This window comes from Megascapheus bottae, chromosome 27, assembly GCF_031878675.1.
Source record: "Megascapheus bottae isolate mThoBot1 chromosome 27, mThoBot2.hap1, whole genome shotgun sequence".
NCBI lineage: Eukaryota > Metazoa > Chordata > Mammalia > Rodentia > Geomyidae > Megascapheus > Megascapheus bottae.
Window position 1 is genome coordinate 6,255,865 of NC_143535.1, and position 19,338 is coordinate 6,275,202.

The 19,338-nt window shown below is 41.5% G+C and overlaps 1 protein-coding gene across 3 annotated transcripts in view; it reads left to right on the plus strand.

The window, feature by feature from the left end:
* The window catches only part of Sik3 (SIK family kinase 3), a 177,815-nt gene that overhangs the window by 121,857 nt on the left and 36,620 nt on the right, over positions 1–19,338 (plus strand). For all 3 annotated transcript variants that reach the window (XM_090319449.1, XM_090319450.1, XM_090319451.1), the window contains exons 5-6: positions 9,186–9,310; positions 9,831–9,954. In XM_090319449.1, the coding sequence (XP_090175575.1) occupies positions 9,186–9,310; positions 9,831–9,954 (249 nt within the window). The remainder of the gene's footprint in view (positions 1–9,185; positions 9,311–9,830; positions 9,955–19,338) is intronic.

The following is a 19,338-nucleotide window of genomic DNA, read 5'->3' on the forward strand; positions in this document are numbered from 1 at the left end:
TTTGGAAGCTAATTTGGAGCAGCATGACTGAGTAGAATGCACATGGCACATTTCCCCCCTCCTAAAATAAAGTAGAGGAGTCTGGCATGAGATGGTAGGAGAAGTTGTGTCTCTACTATATTGTGAAATTGCTTGAGTATAAGGCATAATAAATTAACTTCAGAATAGATAGGGAAGAAAGTATGTGCAGGGACAGAAAGATAGACCAGAAAACCAGTCAGAGGCTGCCAAATGGTAAAACTCTTGCCTAGGTGGTAATAGTGGATACAGTAAGGCAGAAATTAACAAGTACAAGGGGACAAGAATGGAAGAATTTCTGAGACTAGATAACCAATAAGATATCTGAGCCAAATTAGGAACTTTCAAAGATGTATTTCCAAGTGGAGATTGTGCTAAAACTTTAAATAAAAATGGCATTTTCATTTTTTGTTGTTGGTTGTGGTACCAGGGTTTGAACTCAAGGCCAGTGCTTGCTTTGCAAGTACACTACTACTTGAACCAACCTTTTTTTTTGGGGGGGGTGGTCCTTTGTGGGACTTGAACTCTGGGCCTGGGAGTTGTCCCTGTGCTCCTACCCTTGGAGCCACAGCACTACTTCTGGTTTTCTGGTGGTTAATTGGAGATAAGAGTCTCATGGACTTTAGTGCCTGGGCTGGCTTTGAACCCTAATCCTCAGATCTCAGCCTCCTGAGTAGCTGGGATTACAGGTGTGAGCCATCGTGCCCAGCTGAGCCAAGCTTTTTAATTAATTTCCAGGTAGATTCTTACACTCTTGCCTGGAAGCAGCCTTATACCATCTTGTTCCTGGTTACAGACTTCTGCATTTGTGGAGTTACAGGGGTAAGCAACCAGGCCCAGTAAAAATGAGGTCTTACTTTTCATTGCTGGATACATCATCTTTTGAAAGTAATTGTAATTTCCCCAAAGATTAAGTAATAAGATTTTTTATATAAAATCAAAACAACTGGGGCTGGGTGCATGACTCAGGAGGTAGAGGACCCGTCTAGCAAGCATGAGGCCCAGAGTTCAATCCCAGTATAATAAAGGGGGGGGGGAGGGCCTGAAATGTAGCAGGCTCACTGAAGAAAAGGTCCTTCAAGTAATCAGATATTATGAGAATGTTTTGAAACTTGTGGAAACTTTTTTTTAACCTAAGGAAGTTGGAAACTTTTCCCTTTAAATGTCGACTCCCAGAATGGTTCCCTGAGGCAGTTTCCGCTCCCGTGCTTCTGCTTTCCTTGGCAGTCAGTGCACAGCAGAGATCTGGAGGGCAGCTACAGAAACACCAGTATTTTGGAAAGAATTTCCAGAGTGCCTGAATTTAAGGTACTGTGGAAAAATTTGACCTCAGTGTCTGTGAGACCACTGCATCTCTTTTAAAAATGAGAAATTGGTTGGGCACCAATGGCTCACATCTGTAATCCTAGTTATTCTGGAGGCTTACATTTGAAGATCAGAGCTCAAAGCCAGCCAGGGAAGGAAAGTCCATAAGACTCCCATCTCCAATTAATGGCAAAGAATGAAAGTAGAGCTGTGGCTCAAGCGGTAGATGCTAGACTTGAGCAAAAGAGCTCAGGGACAGTGCCCAGCCCCTGAGTTCAAGCCCTAGGACTGTGACACACACATACAAAAAAAGTGAGAAATCAAAACAACTTGTTAAGTCCCCTGACTAGTGCCTCTTAGTGAAAGGGAAAACATGTAGGTACTATTATATAGAAGGCTGAGGCTGGAAACCTTGTTTCTGAGGACCTAGCAGTAGCTCATGGTTGTAAACCTGCTTGTTTTCAGGAAGCAGTTTTACAACATTCAGCACATCTGTCTTTACTTCATGATCCTAACACTTTACACGCACCTTGTTAGTTGACAAGTCAATAAATTGACACCCAAAGAACGGATACCATTGTGACCTCCTAAATACAATAATAACAGCCTAGCAATTGTAGCACTCTACCCTGAAATGACATGGCACTCACAGAGAAGGTGCTAATATCTTTCTTAAGTGTATAAGAGTAGTTAGCAAAATAAAATGTGAAAATCCATCTCTTCTGAATCCTGTTCCTAAGACTAGAGCTCTAAACATGGACTAGTAATATAGTAGTAATGGACTGGTAATTTTATTCAAAAGATATATTTCAGGCTAGTTTCTGGTGGCTTATGCTTATAATCTTGGCTACTCAGGATGCTGAAGTCTGAGGTTTGCAGTTTGAAGCCAGCATGAGCAGGAAAGTCCACAAAACTCTTGTCTCCAATTACTCACTAGAATTGCAGGAAGTAGAGCTGTGGCTCAAGTGGCAGAACACCAGCAGAAAAGCTAAAGGACATTGCTCAGCCGCCCCCCCAAAAGAAAGGTATTTCAGAGTCTGTGTGGCATCATATGCCTATAATCTTAGAATGTAGGAGGCAGAGGCAGGAGGATTAACAGTTTGAGGTCAGTCTTGGCTATACAGTGAGACCATGTATTTCACATATACATTGGATTTTATAAGAAAAGATTCTAAAGTTAAAATTCAAGCAAGCCAATTCATATCAATTGTAGTTTGGGGGTTTGAGTGGGGTCTTACAGATCTTAAAAAGCACCACTAAGGATGTCTTTACAAGTCTTTTAAAGATGTCTAAACAAGTCTTTGTCGAGCCTCACTTGTCATAACTGTGCTCCTAGAGTGTCTCAGATTTCCCCTTGTGGCTCTCCACACAGGGAGGGGAATGAACTCATACCCAGTGGGGGGCAAGTATGATCTGAAGTGACCTACTTTAAACAAATGTTTAACCGCAAGCTTTAACTTTAATATTCATGTCTGTTTTGTCTTCTATTGGTTTTAATATTAAGATTGCTAACTTAGTTTAACCTGGGAAAGAAATTGGTATTCCAGGAAGACACAGGTTATAGCTTTTGTACCTCTTGGTATGCTAAGATTGCACTGAGGATATGTAAACATTCTAGTTTGAGAAGCTAAGAATTCTTCCCCAGGGGCCGGGAGTTTGGCCTAGTGGTTAAAGTGCTTGCCTAGCATGCGTGAAGACCCGGGTTCGATTCCTCGGTACCACATACATAGAAAAAAGCCAGAAGTGGTGCTGAGGCTCAAGTGGTAGAGCTCTAGCCTTGAGAAAGTCCAAGGACAGTGCTCAGGCCCTGAGCTTAAGCCCAGGACTGGCAATAAATAAATAAATAAATAAAATAAAACATTAAAAAAAAAAGAATTCTTCCCCAACTATAGATTCTTCTTACATAAATTATATTGTGCACATTGAAATCTCTGTTGCTGTTCCTCAGCCTCCAGGATCTCCATCTAACATCTATTAGTTGCAAGTCACTTATTTAGGTGATAACTAGAAAAACAAAGGACTTGGAGGATGACAATTGAAAAGGAGAGGGACACAGAAAAAAAAAGCAATTTATCAACATCTTAGTGAAGCTACAGAAAAAGGACAGTTTTGAAAATTCTCAAGCATTTATAACATGTACATATACATGTAATATCATAGAAAAATAGCAAGGGTTCAGTGATCCTACGTGCTGTTGGAGAAAAATACCAAATCTGTCCCCCCCAAAATGCCCATCTCTTGCTGGAATTGACCCCTGCTCCCCAGAAATAAGCTGATTTCTTGTTTGGCACAAAGAAATGTTCTCTTGTGTATGCATCCTCAGCCTACCAGTAGTTTCTGGCATTACTTCTTTATTAGCCTCTAGCTAGGGACTTCAGCCAGGGTTTGGAGTGGAGTGCTAAGTACTGCACACTTCCCATGGCCTGTTCTTAAGAGTGAGCACAGTGATTCCTAGGGGCTTCGAAGCTCACCATCATTCATCAGCATCCTGACTCTTGCTTTGTTCAGTTTTAGAACCTTCAGGTGATGTGATTTCTAGATCAATAATACAGTATAAGAAAAGAAAAACTGGTTCCTTGTCTGTGCATTTGTATGTGGTTCGGAGGAATAGACCCCAGGTCTTAATCCATACTAGACGAGCACTCTGCCAGTAGGCCAAACTCCCGGCCCCTGTGTCATATTCTATCTGTACAGTCTATGTACCAGTCTAAATCCTGTTTATAGGATGTTCTTCTACTGGTGTTGATCGCTGGTTCTTTGAGTCACCTCTAGTAAGTACACCTAATAGTCCTCCCCGCCCCACTTCCCTGCCAGTCCATGGAGAAATTAGCCAAGGGCAGAATTATTTCTGCTTTTTGTTTGTTCTTTGTCTCTGATGACAAAAACCTTCCAATCTGAAAAAATAAAATAAAATTTGTCACAGTGTTTTCTGGTGTCGTTCTTCGTTTAGGATAGATAAGTGCATTCCCACTTCACTTTTTCCTTTTTCTCTGCACTTCCAAGCTTATACAGCAAGGACGGGAAGCTTGGGTACCTCTAGAGGGCTTGGCTACTAATTGCAGCTGACTGTAGCTTATTGCCAAATCTCTTTACATCTGCTTTGGATTGTTTTTTGGTCAGCCAAAAAAGAAGTCAAGGATATTGCTGTGAAGTGGTGGACCAAATAAGAAAATTTCCTGCTGCAGTTTTGTTCTGATTTTTTAAATTAATGCCACTCATTTTTTCCTCTTTCCCTTACCACATTACACATATCCAGTTGATGATAGACTTATTTTCAGGGACACAATATATAACCCTTACATATCCCCAGGCTGAAGATCCTGCTTGGGATAAAGAATTTCAAGTCTCAAACTTGGTAGTAAGCTTGGGTAGTTAAACCATCCTGGAAGACAGACATATGGTTCAAATCAAAGTGTGCTGCTGTGTATTAAGAGAACGGGTTTTAAATTGCCATTTCAGGATGCAGACAAATGCTAACCAGCCAGGGTGTTGGGTGTTGGAAAAGGAGACTTAACAAATTATGGTAAGAACCAATTAGGGGGAGAGTAGTAAGTGAGCAAAGGCCACGTGTACAGAGCAACCCCTCCTCACATCACAATTTCTGCTGTGTGGGAGACCCATTTTATCCACATCTCATGCTCTCACTCTCTTCTCCTGAAACTCTTCAGACTTATTTCTCATGGCAAGGTCATTAATCCTTCCTATTGCCAGCAGAGAACACTGACATACATGAGATCCTTTTTTCTTTTAAATCAACCTTAGCATCTGAGAATTATATGAAATTATTGGTTTGGTGTTTTAATTTGTATTGTTCAAGATGATACTTAAATTTTTATATTCATAAAAACAAAATACAGGATATTTGAACAGGAGATTTCTTAGTTCTGCCTCTAAGACTGTCATCTTATTGATTGGATTTATCTTTGCCTTTTTTTTCCAGTGTAGGTTTTCCATAATCGTAAGCAGTGCATGTATAATTTACATGCTGCATTTGACTTTTTACATTAAATCAGGAATTTCCCCATGCTATTCCATATGTAGTCATCATGTTTAATGATTGCACATCAAGTAGATGTACCATCTTTACTTACCCATGCCCTGTTGTAAAAACAGACATTCTGGAAAGGTCTTTACCCTTTCCTTTGGCATTGTTAGTGTAAATTAAAACTACTTAACCTTTTGAACTTAACACTGAATCCTCTCCTCCTCTCCCCTTCTATCCCCTTCTTGTCTCTTTGCCTTAAATTTCCATGTTATCTTTGTATTGCTCTTTTTCAGTGCTTAAAGTTGTTATTACATTTACTAGAGTTTGATCTCACACTCTTCTTCATCGTGGGCCATGTAAGCTGAACTTGAGCATATGATAGTGTGGTTGATAGTGCTTGTCCCCCGAAAGCAGCCATTAGAGTGATCCCAGGCCTTTCTCCCTTTTTCTTCCCAACACTGATGAGCTGGGATACTTAGCCTTTTCGGGGTTCTTCTACAGGACTAAGTACCTGTGGTTTTAGAGGCATGATTAGGGTCTTCCTGTCCCAGGGCTTGTTGTTAATTCTGGGATTTGATACCTGTAATCCCAGCTACTCAGTAAGTGAAGATTGAAAGGGCCATGGTTTAAAAGCCAGCCTAGGACCTTCCTACCACTCATTTCATACCTTCTCAAGGTGAGCACCTGTGGACGGACACTGCCTTACTGTCTGTATCATTTCATCTCAAAGTCCTCTGTTCACCGCTCAGTGAATGACATAAATCACATGCTGTTACTTCCTTTCTCGGAATCATTTGGTGGCTGCCATCAGCTTACAGCCAAGGCTCATCTCTGAGCATCGTCCTGCTCAGCCCTACTTCACCTTTCCAGTCTATTTCTGACATGAGTAGACTGCTAACATCCTGTGTTTACATTTTTTCTTAAGCCATTTCCTTTCCATGCCAGGCCTTTTCCTCTCTTTCCACCTTTAAAATATCATTTATTTTCAAGGCCTAGTCAAATATTACTTCCTGTATAAAGTGTTAACTGATTTCCTGCAGAAAATACTATGCTAATGGCTTCCTCCTCTGTGTTTCCACAGCCCTTTGTTTATACTCTCCTTCTAGCCATCACTCAGGCCTACAGCGTACTTAGTTGTATTATATACCTATACCCTCTACTAGTTCGTGAATGAATGCAGGGGACATAGTTTTATTTTTGCTAGTCTCCATAGTAGTTTTTTTTTTTAAAATATACAACAGAACCTCAAAGAGTCACAAGATTAAACTGCTATAAAGTAATTGGACCCGTTCTCTTCTGAACCTCTGGGCTGCTAGTTCATCTCACACTAACGATGGCTGTGGGCCAGCTACTAGAGCTTCTCCCTCCTAGTCATTCCTTCCAAGCTTCTAAAATTATCTTACTGATCACAGGGGTTTGGAAGTCAAGACCACAATTAGAATCATGACAGCAATGAGAAACTGAATACTTTCATTCATCAATGGAAATAAATGACATCTCTGAAGTCTTCCTAGATTCCTATAAGAAATGTCCCCTACCTATCTTAAACATAAGACCTGTTCTTCTAGCTCCTTAAAAAACAAAACAAACAAAACTACCTGTCTCTATTTATAGAGACCTAGTCTTTCTCTACTTCATTAGGAGCTCTTTATTGCTCTTAAACTTTCGTAATACCTAACGTGGTATTTGTTACAATGAGTATTTAACTGATGTTGCCTATGAATGAAACTGAATGTAAAGCCTTACCAACTCATCTGGTTTTCCCCTCTCCTTTAGACAAGGTTTAACTAAGTAGCCTAGGCTAACCTCCAACTCACATTTCTCCTGCCTTAGGCTCCCATTGACTAGGATTATAAGATGTGTGCTACCTACCACTCTTGACTGCTCTACAAGTATTGAAACCCAACAACTTTAATTTACACCTTAAGGTCTGCATACACTGAACACTACAAGGTTTTTTCTGAAGAGAATGAACAATAAGTTCTTAAAAGACCCAAGAAATGAGATCCAGCAAAGTTAGAAGTCTTTGGGGATAATGTAGAAAGACAACTCTTACAATTCTTTTCTTTTCTTTTTTTTTTTTTTTTTTTTTTTTTGCCAGTCCTGGGCTTAAGCTCAGGGCCTGAGCACTGTCCTTGGACTTTTCTCAAGGCTAGAGCTCTATCACTTGAGCCTCAGTACCACTTCTGGCTTTTTCTAAGTACGTGGTACCAAGGAATCGAACCCGGGTCTTCGTGCATGCTAGGCAAGCACTTTAACCACTAGGCCAAACTCCCGGCCCTCTTACAGTTCTTTTAAAGTTTGGTTTGCAAGGATCTACCTACACCAGGTCCTTTTCATGACTGGCCTTCCTCTTTCCTAACCTGCTGATGAGAAGTAGGGATGATTTCTGTTTATTAGCAATCTAAGCCAAGGGCCTATAGTTAACTATAAATTTTCCTAATTAGCAGCTCCAATATATAGGATATTTCTTAGATTGGATTACAAATGCCCTATTTATGTCTATTAGCATTTTCCTCCTTTTACTCTGGGAGTAAAAGGGGAGAAGCACAGTCTTAATCACACATACATGCTTATTGATGGACCAAATAGTAAATCTTCACAAAGTAAACAGTATTACAGGAAACAAGCTTTGACGATGGCTCATTTTCTTAGTATTTCTCCTAAAGACTCTTCCCTTCTCCCCTCTACCCTGTAGAAGAGTGAGAGGGAGCTGAAGTCAAACTATAAATCTTCTAGTTCAGTTTGTAACTAAGTTAACATGTTCTTCAAGGGGAAAAAATGACCATGAAAAACAGGGAAGGGGCTTTAATCCAGTAATAGTATCATTGTCCTGAGAAGGCTAGGGGACCAGAGTCTTGAGCCCTGTCTCCAGCGGGTACTGACATGAGGTTTTAGAGGAAGAGACACAGACTGAGAATCATGCAGAGCCAGTCTGTCTTGGTCAACTATGGCTTTGTTGGTCACTGTATCTCAGGATAGCTCGGGTGGTCCTTGTCACAAAAATTGGTCTATAGCTGCCTGGGGGTGGATTTCACTCTTGTCACTAGAAGGTTATCCATCACATCTTTTGTTACTAGAGTCCAAGGTCAGTACAAAAGAGAAAGTCTGAGCAAAGAGAACAGATGTACAATGGAAGTAGATAGAGAGGCTGAGTGTCTTTATCCTGTTTTTATCCAGGACTAAGTGAAGAATCAGTGCTTTCCCCCGCCCCCTTTAACAAAACAACCTGTGTAAGTCTTTGTTACATTAACATCTGTCATCCAGTCCTCTCTGCTCTTCTACTAAAGATGAAACCCAGGGCCTGCATTACATGTTGGGCAAATTCACTACCACCAGTATACATCCCTACCCACTAATTTTATTTTTGCACTTAAAGGAACAGGTACCTCTCTCTTCATTCTACTCAGGTTTTAAAGGAAATTTGCTGACAGAAATCATTTATAGTCACTTTTAGTTAACCAGATACCCCTTGCATTCCAGCTCATATTAAGTATAAGTAGCTGGCTATATAGTTTCCAAACATATTCCACCCCCCAACCCCCGGTCTCTCTTACTCGCTTGCTCTTTTTCTCTCTGTAGTGGTCCTGGAGCTTGAACTCAGGACTTGGGTGCTGTCCCTGAACTCTTATGCTCAAAGCTAGTGCTCTACCACTTGAACCACAGCTCTATTTCCAGCTTTTTTGGAGATGGTTAATTGGAGATGAGTCTCATAAACTTGCCTACCCAGGCTGGCTTTGAACCATGATCCTCAGATACAGGTGTGAGCCCCTGGCGCCCAGCTTCACACATTCTCTTTTTGAATTTTATGCTCAAACTTAATGTTTCTGAACATTCATCTAATGACTACAAGAGTTGTGTCCATTTGCCTTTCTAGATTTTGGCTTCAGTAACCTCTTCACTCCTGGGCAGCTGCTGAAGACATGGTGTGGCAGCCCTCCCTACGCAGCTCCGGAGCTCTTTGAAGGAAAGGAGTATGACGGGCCCAAAGTGGACATCTGGGTGAGTAGCCACCATCTCTTATTCCCAGCTAGCATGTCACTGGATGGCACCCATCCTCGTCCTGGAGGAGGCTCAGCATGGCATGCCAGTGGACAGCATGGTCACCCACTCTTCGCACTTCCTGTTCTTCATGCAGTCTTCCCTTCAGCACTCATTTTATGGGTTGAGCGTTGGGTTTCAAACTACCCCCTTCACATCTGCAAAAAGCCCAAGGGCTGGTACGCTGGGCACACTTGCCAAGAACAGACATTATCCTTTGTGGTTGCGACTTGTCTTATGTCCGAGCAAGCCCTGGGAAAAGATCTGGGAATCTTACCCCAAGTTCAGATCTGGAAGCAAAGTCGAGTATTAAACTGTTTGGACGCTGGCTGGCCTCACATGGTTGAATGGTATGTCATAGAAAATGAAGATTTCGCTCCATCCTTTTTTGTGTGACTCGCCATCCTCTTCAGACACTGTAATGGCCTCTCTTGTTTCCTCTGATGCGATTAATCGTTGGTCCTCTCTGTTTGGGGTGCAGAGTCTTGGCGTTGTCCTCTATGTGCTTGTGTGCGGTGCCCTGCCGTTTGACGGGAGCACGCTGCAGAACCTGCGGGCCCGGGTGCTGAGTGGAAAGTTCCGCATCCCATTTTTTATGTCCACAGGTAAGGGACTTGTCAGCACACAGCTACAACGGGGTTCGTGGAAACTGAGACATGCTCCGTTATCCCAGGGGTTTAGTGATGGTGGAGACATGGCCCACTTAACCTTTCTTAGCTCTGGTTGCTGTCCCAGCAGCTCCAGGAGACAAGGTTTGGTAACAATAGAGTACCAGCTTTGGCATCACACAGCTTTGCCTGTGTTTGAATTGGGGCTCTGCCTGTTACTAAGTCTGTCTGAGCTTTAGCTTCCTCAATGTATAAATTGACTATATGGACTAAATTAAACAATGTATATAAAGGGTCATTCCATAATTCTGTTTCACCTGTTTATGATAGCAAAATGCCAAGGGTAAAGCAGCCCTAAAGTCTTTGTACTGTGCAGTTCCTTTCTTGTGTTACAGATATGTAGACTCAAAAACTTTTTAAGCAAGTGGGCAGTAGGGTGATTAGCACTTGGAAAAATTTAACACTGAAAACAGATAATAGGTATCCAGAGTCTACATTTAGCAGATACCTAGCGTCTACGGGAGTTTTTGTTTTTTACTGGTTAGGGGATTTGAGATGGAGTTGCTATGTAGTCTAAACGTAAGCTCACAACCTTCCTGCCTCAGCCTCCAAAGTACAGGGATTGCAGGTGGACATCTTCATGCCTGATGTCAGGTACAGTATTCTTCACCAATATATGTATCTGCTCACACACATATGTGGACATTTTCTGGCTAGAACCTGGTTTTGCTTAATCATCTATTTTCATTTTAAAGACTATATATCCATTGGATTGGCAGCAAAACATAAGTACATGGGAATTGCACTTTAAGTAGGAGAAATGTGGACTAGATTTAACTTTGTGTCTCCTTAGACTTGTTGACTTAGCTGTGTATGAGATACTGCTGAATGCAATGGAGAAGTTGCTTAAGCTAGTGTGGGAGGTGGTCTGGAAGAGCATGGTCAGAGAAGGAGACATTTGAGCAAAGACTGAAAGACTGTGAGACAGGGAGGGAACATGCTCCAACACTTGAGCAGCTGCTGGATGTGTGTGCTCAGGGAGAAGGATGGCAGCCCAAGAGGGAAGGTCACAGAGGTAAGAGGGAGCTTAATGGAGGGCCTAGTCATTTGATAGAAAGACTAGTTTTCACTGTAAATGAAATGTGAAGCATTGGAGGCTTGGACAGAGAAATAACATAGTCTGATTGGGGGGGGGGAGTTTCCTCAAAATTTGTTAAAAAAATTCAAACATAAAATAATTGAAAAAAATGCTCTGGTTCTTTCTTCTCATCTCCTTCCACTCACTTTCAGTTGCTGTTTATTGCCAGTCCTGGGTCTTGATGAACTCAGGGCCTGGGCACTGTTCCTGAGATTCTTTTTGCTCAAGGCTAGCACTCTACCACCTGAGCCACAGCACCACTTCTGGCTTTTTCTGTGTCTGTGGTACTGAGGAGTCTAACCCAGGGCTTTATGAATGCTAGGCAAGCACTCTACCACTAAGCCACATTCCCAGCCCCCACTCACTTTCTGTGGTGGCACTCTTGCTCCTGTGCTCCACCAAAGCCATACTTGTATATCCAGTACCCGTGCTGAGTCCTCCTCAGGACTGAGAAGCTCCACCCACAGCTCCTTCCTCCTCTCTTGGGACATTTGTCTTCACTTGTGCATTCAGACAAGCAGGCTCTGGATTTCCTCACTAGCCATTCTTAGATGATCCCTCTTCAATTTCTTGATCTATGAACATCAGTATATTCCAGAACACAGTCCCTGGGCCTCTTCCCTTCTCCATAATTATCCCAAGAGTGAGCTCATCTTTCAGCATTCAGTGTTACATTGATTATTTCAAACACATATTCTAGGCCTAGAAGTCTCTTCTAAATTCAACAGCATCTTAATTTGATCTCTAAACTGAGATAGCAGTTTAGGTAGGCATCTCAAACTTGACAAGTCTGAAACATTTCTCCAGTTTAAGTGGTTTTCCTCAGTTAGCCCTATCTAACTTAACAACCAACCCTTCCTTTGTGTTGCTCACATCAAAACCTTTCATGTATCTTTACTTTCTATCTTTTTTTGGGGGGGGGGTCGGTCATAGGGCTTGAACTCTGGGCCTGGGCGCTGTCCCTGAGCTCTTCAGCTCAAGGCTACTGCTCTACCATTTGAGCCACAGCTTCACTTCCTGTTTTTCTGGTGGTTAATTGGAGATAAGAGTCTCACAGACTCCCGTGCCTTGGTTGCCTTTGACTCTCATCCTCAGATCTCAGCCTCCTGAGTAGCTAGGATTACAGGTGTGAGCCACCAGCACCCAGCTTTATTTTCATTCTTTACATCAGAATAAATGCAGAATGTTATTTGAGTCCAAGTATCTAGGTTCAACTTCTAGTTCTTCACTTAGTAGTTGCATTATGCTGGGAACGTTGCTTCACCTCTCCTAGTGTGGATACTGTCACCTGTAAAAGGAGCATGGCAATGTTAATTATCTCATAAAAAGTTGTTGTAAAGATCAAAGGAGTCTATGTAAAATACTTTGACCAATACCTGTATTGCATGCATGCAATGTATGTATGTAGCATTCCTTGAATCTTCTTACGAGCACCAACTCTACACTTCATTCTGGGAAGTAGCCACTAACATCATTCATCTGGATTATTCTAAGTCTTCTGCTAATTGGTCTCCTTCTTTAACTCTTTTTACCTTTGGCATAGTAGTAACATAATAACTACAATGATCTTCCTTAAAAAGTTGCAGTAAAAGTTAGGTGTGGTGGTACACGCCTGTACGCACAGCACTTGGGATAGTGAAACAGGAAGATTGAGAGTTTGAGGCCATTTTTAGCCAATATAACAAGTTAAAAAAAATCATCCTGAATTTTTTTTCCCCTTTTTGGTGCCAGTACTAAACTCAGTGCCTGTCGGTTAACTTTGTCTCTCAAGGCTGGCACTATACTGATTGGACGTCACCTTCAGACCTTCACTCTGGCTTTTTGGTGGTTAATTGAAGAGTCTCATGGACTTTCCTGCTTAGGCTGACTTCAAACCACGATCCTTATAGCTCAACCTCCTGAGTAGCTAGGATTATAGATGTGAGCCACCAGTTTGGGACCAGCTAACTCATGATGGTCTGAATTGTTTATTCAATAGACCAATTGGTTTTTATGTTTTTTATTATTTGAGTTATTATGTAGATATAGATGACAGTTTTAAAGATCAAGTGACTTGAAGTTTTGGGTTTTTTTTGTCCCAGGCCAAACAAATTTGGTTCAGACCAAACACGTCAGAGCACATCCTTTAGATAAACACCAGCCTAAATTGTAGACAGGTTAGAGGATGAAACTTTGATTTTCTGGGTTACTACAGAGTAGGAGACCTGAATGGCCATAAATATTAACTGTGCTGCTACTGACTCCCTCTCTTACTACTATAAGGCAGCAACTTAAATTTTATGAGTATCGGATTTATTCACTAACTTTATTTTTTTTAACCAATGTTTAAGGCTTAGTTTGCTATATTCCTCTAGTTTACCACCTGCTAGGAAACATAGTAAGATTGTTTACTTAACTGAATGAAAATTAATTTACAATGAAAAAAACTTCAGTGATAGTGAGTACATAGAGATCTCTTGTGGACAATATTTCTGAGCTTTATTGATTAGACTTCATTGTGACTTAATTAGTTATAATACTGCATAAGCATTTTATCACTGGGAATGTAAGACCCAGGCTTACATAATGCTTCTGATGGAGAATGTACTCTGCAGCTATTGCCAAAAAGCTTCCACTTACAGACGAATGGCTCTTCCCCTGATGGGCTTACTCATCAAGAACCACACGGCTCCTTGCATGGCTAAAAGCACTTTGTTTAGAGAGAAGAGCAGGAGAGAGAAGTTGCTCACTCACTAGTCTCTATGCACTAAAGGGCTCAGAGTTATCATGGCAATTCTTTTTGTCGGTGGTGGTCATGGGGCTTGAGCTCTGGGCCTTGGAGCTGTCCCTGAGCTCTACAGCTCAAGGCTAGTGCTTTGCCACTTTGAGCCACTGTGCCAATTCTGGTGGTTAATTGGAGATAAGAGTCTCTCTTTCCTTGCTGGGCTGGCTTTGACTCACCATCGTCAGATCTCAGCCTCCTGAGTAACTAGGATTATAAGCATGAGCCTCTGGCACTCGGCTTCATGACCATTCCTTTGAGGCCTGTTCTCTGTTAAGGAGAGAAACCCATGATGCAGTGAATGCAGAAAACACAAGTGATGTCTGAACTGGAACTACATGGGAATAAAACAGGCCTTCCCTGTACCAGCCCTGGGATCTTACCCAACATTATAGAAAGCCAAGGGGAAACCACTGGTAATACCTTCCTTATTACTGGCCTTTTCAAGCAAACTATCTCCTGGCTTATGGCAGCTCTGTACAGAAAAATAGAGGAAGGAAGTTATAAGTGAAAGAACTTCAGAGGTTTGATAATAGCTAGCGGTCATTTGAATAGCTTTATAAATCAAGCCATATCGTAGTAACTATTATGTTCAAGACAACCTGGTGAGGGAGGCTGTTATGTAAGGTAAGCATGATGGAAGAACTAGGTAAAGTTGAAGAAAGAAGGAGTTCATATGTGTAGTGGGTATTAGAGTAGAGTAAAACTGAGGTAGAATTTTGCTCTGTAATAATGATTGATAGAAGGACTCAGAAGAGCATTTGAATAATGGTATGTAGGATAAGCAGCAAACCTGTGTGAATGTGAGATACAAAATGGACAGCTCTTAATGGAGTTGTATAGGAAGTTGGGATCTTTTCAACTGAAAGTGGGGGCTAAAGCTAAACATGGGCATCTCCATAGTTAAGATCTCTTCATTGCTGACTCAATTTTGGAAGCATCACAACTACCTGGAAAAAATAAGGAAATTCAGGACTGGGGTTCAGCGTAGTGCTAGAGTGCTTGCTTGCCTAACATGTCTAACTTCTCTCCAGTGTACGGTTGGTGATTAATTGCGAATTGAATTGAATTGAAAAGAAAGACCTAAAAACTAAAACCAAACCAGGCACTGGTGGCGCACGTTGTAATTCTAGCTGCTCAGGAAGTTGAAACTTGGAGGGTCAAGGTTCAGAGCCAACAGAATAGTTCTAGAGACTAAATCTCCAAAAGAGCCAGGTTAGAGGTGTGGCTAAGGTGGTAGAGTGCCACCATGAACAAGGAGGCCAAGTAAGCGTGATGTCCTGAGTTTAAGCCCCAACCCCTATGGGTTGATGTGATTCGGGGTGGGAGTGGGGGAGGAAGAGTAGTGAGGATACCAAGAATTCTAAATTTTGATCCCTTTTGAAATTTTACTGAAGTACTCCAGTTTGTATTGAACTCCCATTTTTCCCCCAAAAGAGCTGAAAACAAGTATTTCTCAGTGCCAATTGTATTAGAGGAACTAAGCCTTATTTTTTTATGAGTGAAATTTTAGTAGTCAGTGCTGTTGTGTAAAACTGTGGTATTGACTAATACTTTAAATAACCACTCCTTTAACTTTGGATTTAGAAATGTTAAAACTCGGGTGTGGCTTGAGTAATAGAGCACAAGACCCTGGATCAAACCCCAAGACTGCCCCCAAATAGGATTTGCTAATTTCAATATATTATATACTATATAATATGTAATACATAATAATGGGAGTTAGATGTTTGTGGCTCATGCCTATAATCCTAGCAACTCAGGAGGCTAAAATTTGTCTGTTGCTGTTTGAAGCAAGCCCAGGCAGGAAAGGCCATGAAACTCCTATGTCCAATAAAGTATTCAGAAAAGCTGAAAGTAGCACTGAGGCTCAGGTAGCCTTGAGTAAAAAGAAACTCAGGAACAGTGTTCAGGCCCAGAGTTCAAGCTCCAGGGCTGGCAAAAAATAAAATACAATAAAATAGTAATAAATTACAGTAGGTCTTGCCCTGGTACTTGTAGTATTTTTGTAAATGGGATGGGAGTGGAGAGACAACCACAGATGGAAGAAGCAGCAGGAGAATCAAGAGTTCCATGCTAGCCTGGGCTGCATAACAAGGCCTTGTCTGGGAAAGAAAAATTATAAAGTAAAATTCTTGGAGCGTTTTTAGAAAATTTATGTAGTTTTACACTAGCCTAGTGATACCCAAGAAAACAAAATCTCATTGCAACAACAAAATCCATTTGTTTTGTATGGCTATAACATTTAGGTAATCTGGATGCATCTATAGGCTAGCACATTAAGCAAGTTATTACACATACAAATGTCACACAGCAACTATGTAAAATACTGTGATTGTGAAGACCATCAATCCATGATGACTCTGTATTTTTAGGAAGAAAAGCTATATATTTTATGTGTAGTTTTTTGTTGTTGTTTTATATTTTTTTTTAATTTTTGATAGACAACATTAAAGAAGAGCTGTGAGTCAGTCACAAACATTTAGAAGAAGCCCAGAGACTCACCAAAGCCTTGTAGTTCTGTGCCAGGATTGTTCCACACCATTACCTGAGCTGGATACAGTGAATGGACCTTTTTGTTGTTGTTGTTCTAAAAGCGGTTTTTTCATCAAGGATTAAACATTATCAAGAAGCATGCTTAGGCCAGGAGTCTGGCCTAATGGTAGAGTGCTTGCTTATTAGCATGCAGGAAGACCTTGGTTCAATTCCTTGGTACCACATACAAGGAAAAAAGCTGGAAGTGGTGCTGTGGCTCAAGTGGTAGGGTACTAGCCTTGAGAAAAGTCCAAGGACAGTGCTCAAGTGAATTCAAGCCCCACAACTGGCAAAAGAAAAAAGAAAGAGAAAAAGAAAAAGAAGATTCTCAGATGATCAGGCACGAAGTCCTGTTGGGTTCAGTGCTTTGGACTTACCGCTGAGCACCCCACTGTTGACAGGATGGGAAGGGCCTGAGGGACATGAGGCCAGACACCGACAGAAAGCACAAATGCCCCAGGTAATCGTTTTTCCTTTGCATTTTCTCCAGTGTCTTCTGGCACACATATGTCATGTTTCCACCAGCTCAAAGTTAGCCTTATGTGGCCAGGAAGAATCTATGACTCAGTTTCTTCAGACCATTTCTCTGCCACAGAGCTAAAGATGATTGCTTTGCCATGTCTTGTACTCTGGCATCACTTGAAGGGCTTCAGGAGCAGCTGGCTGTCCTTCACAGAACCCGCCTGAGGATTCCAAGGATCCGGTTCCCTGGTTTCTGCCTGTTCCTGTTCCTGTTCCTGTCTGTGTTTGCATGCCTGGGGAGCTCTGTGGTTCCCAGTCTCCATCATAGGCTTCATCCCCTTACAGTAACCACTGCATAGGTAGTTGCCTTATTCTTACCAGTAAAATGCCTTCTCATTTCACTCAACTTGCCATTCCCCTTTCAAGCCATTTCCCAGATCGTTTATAGCTTTCTGACCATGATTTTACACAGCACATTTGGAAATAATCGAGCTTGTGGGTGACTCTGTCATGATGAAATATGTGAAGATTATATGGTACTTGATCTTTTAGAGGAGAGAATTAACCTGTGTTGTAGTGTGTGTGTGTGTGTGTGTGTGTGTGTGTGTGTGTGTGTGTGTGTGTGTGTGTGTGGTGTGTACATGATGTGTACCTGTTCTGGGGCTTGAACTCAGGACTCTTGAGTTCACCTGAGCTACAGCTTTACTTCTAGCTTTTTGCTGGCTAATTTGGAACTAAGAGTCTCAGGGACTTCCCTGCCTAGATTGGCTTTGAACCATGATCCTCAGAGCTCAGTTTCCTGAGTAGCTAGGATTATGGATGTGAGCCACCAGCACCCAACAAACTTTTGTTTGTTTTAATATGCAAAGATATGCTGGCATTACCTAAAATAGTAGTAAGTATTACCTTATATACAATGTAAGAACTGGAATAAAACCAGAAACTAGGAGTGATGGTGCATGCCTGTAATTACAGCAGTCTGGAAGCTGAGGACAGAAGACTTGTGCTTTCAAGGCCAACCTGTGCCCGGCCTGTCTCAAAAAGTAAAAATAAAATAATCCTGACTCTCGCTTTTATTACCTGGTCAAGTTTCTTCTGAATTTCTTTATAAAATGGAGATACTAATAAGTGATGAAAGTTGGAATGTAAATTAAGTGGCTAAAGGATTTAGTACTGTACTTATCCAATAAGTGCTCAATAAATGTTAATAATTATTTTTATTGTTAATATAAAGGTGATGTACAGAGGAGTAATTATTATTAACTGCTATTTTGAATGAATTGATCTATTAATTTTTTATTCCTTGTTTTCCTGTTTTACACCCTATCATGGTACATCAGAATCTTCTGTGAAAATGGTAGCATTCCTCCTATTCCAGGTGCATCCAGCTTGAAGCATGGAGAATGCCTGATCTTTTAGATTCTTAGGATTTCCCATTTGTTATTGTGGGTATTTGTTTTTGGAGACAGTCTCATTCTGGCCTGGAGTTTCATCCTTCTGAGCAGTCAGATTATAGGAGTGCACCACCACTCCCAGCTCCTTAGATAGTAAAATGGTTAGTAAAGATTTTGGTAGTTACTAGCCCAGTGTTTGTTCCAACTGCCATCTTCTGAGGGCCCGCCCTGTGTCAGGTACTTTGGTAGGCAGTGGGGATGCACAGCTGGGTAAGACATGCTCGCCCGCCGTCTTCCCCATGCCTTGGAGCCCTCTGATGCCATCTCAAATACTCTGATTGCATTGCTAATCACATTCAGTTTATTACTTCATAGACAACAGATTACCATAGTGTCATTGCATATGGTTTTTCGGATTTAGGAGAGGAGGGGAACAAGTAGTTCAGCATTTTTTGAGGAAAATCTTGCCAGAGTACTGGTTTATGGCATGGTTAAAATCAGTTGTGCCCCAGGTGTGGTCCTGTCAGCTGTTCTGCCTCCTCACACTTCCCCTCCCACACTTTCTTAGGACCCTGAAAATTAAAATCACTGCTCATAGCTAGATCTTTCTTACATTGAACTTCTAACTTCCTAATTATCTCACATCCAGGCCTTTGGGCAGCATAGTGTAAATTGACTTCGTGTGGGGGAAACAGCTGTTAGATCTTGAAGGATAGTCCTAATATTCCTCTCCCTCCCTGATCTCCCTTCTCTTCTCCAGGATGAATAAGTCTCGTGGCTTTGACCCTGTCTTCAGGTGCCATGTTCTCAAAGTTTCAGTCAGGAAAGGGAAATTTTTTCTTAACTTACTTCATTTCTTTTCCCCTAGGAACTGGAGGCAGAGCTTCTCCGAAACTGTTTTTAATGAATTTTAAGTTTGTTTTTAGTCCACCCTCCTATCCTTAAATACATCCCCACTCCCCCAGTCAAATACTTTGAGTCTTTTTCTGAAAGTTGTGGTCAGTGCAATCACACTGGCTGTCTTCATTCCTCTCTTAGCTCCCTGTCCGTTCAGAAGCTGGCACTCCTCCACATCAGGGGAGAGCACAGTG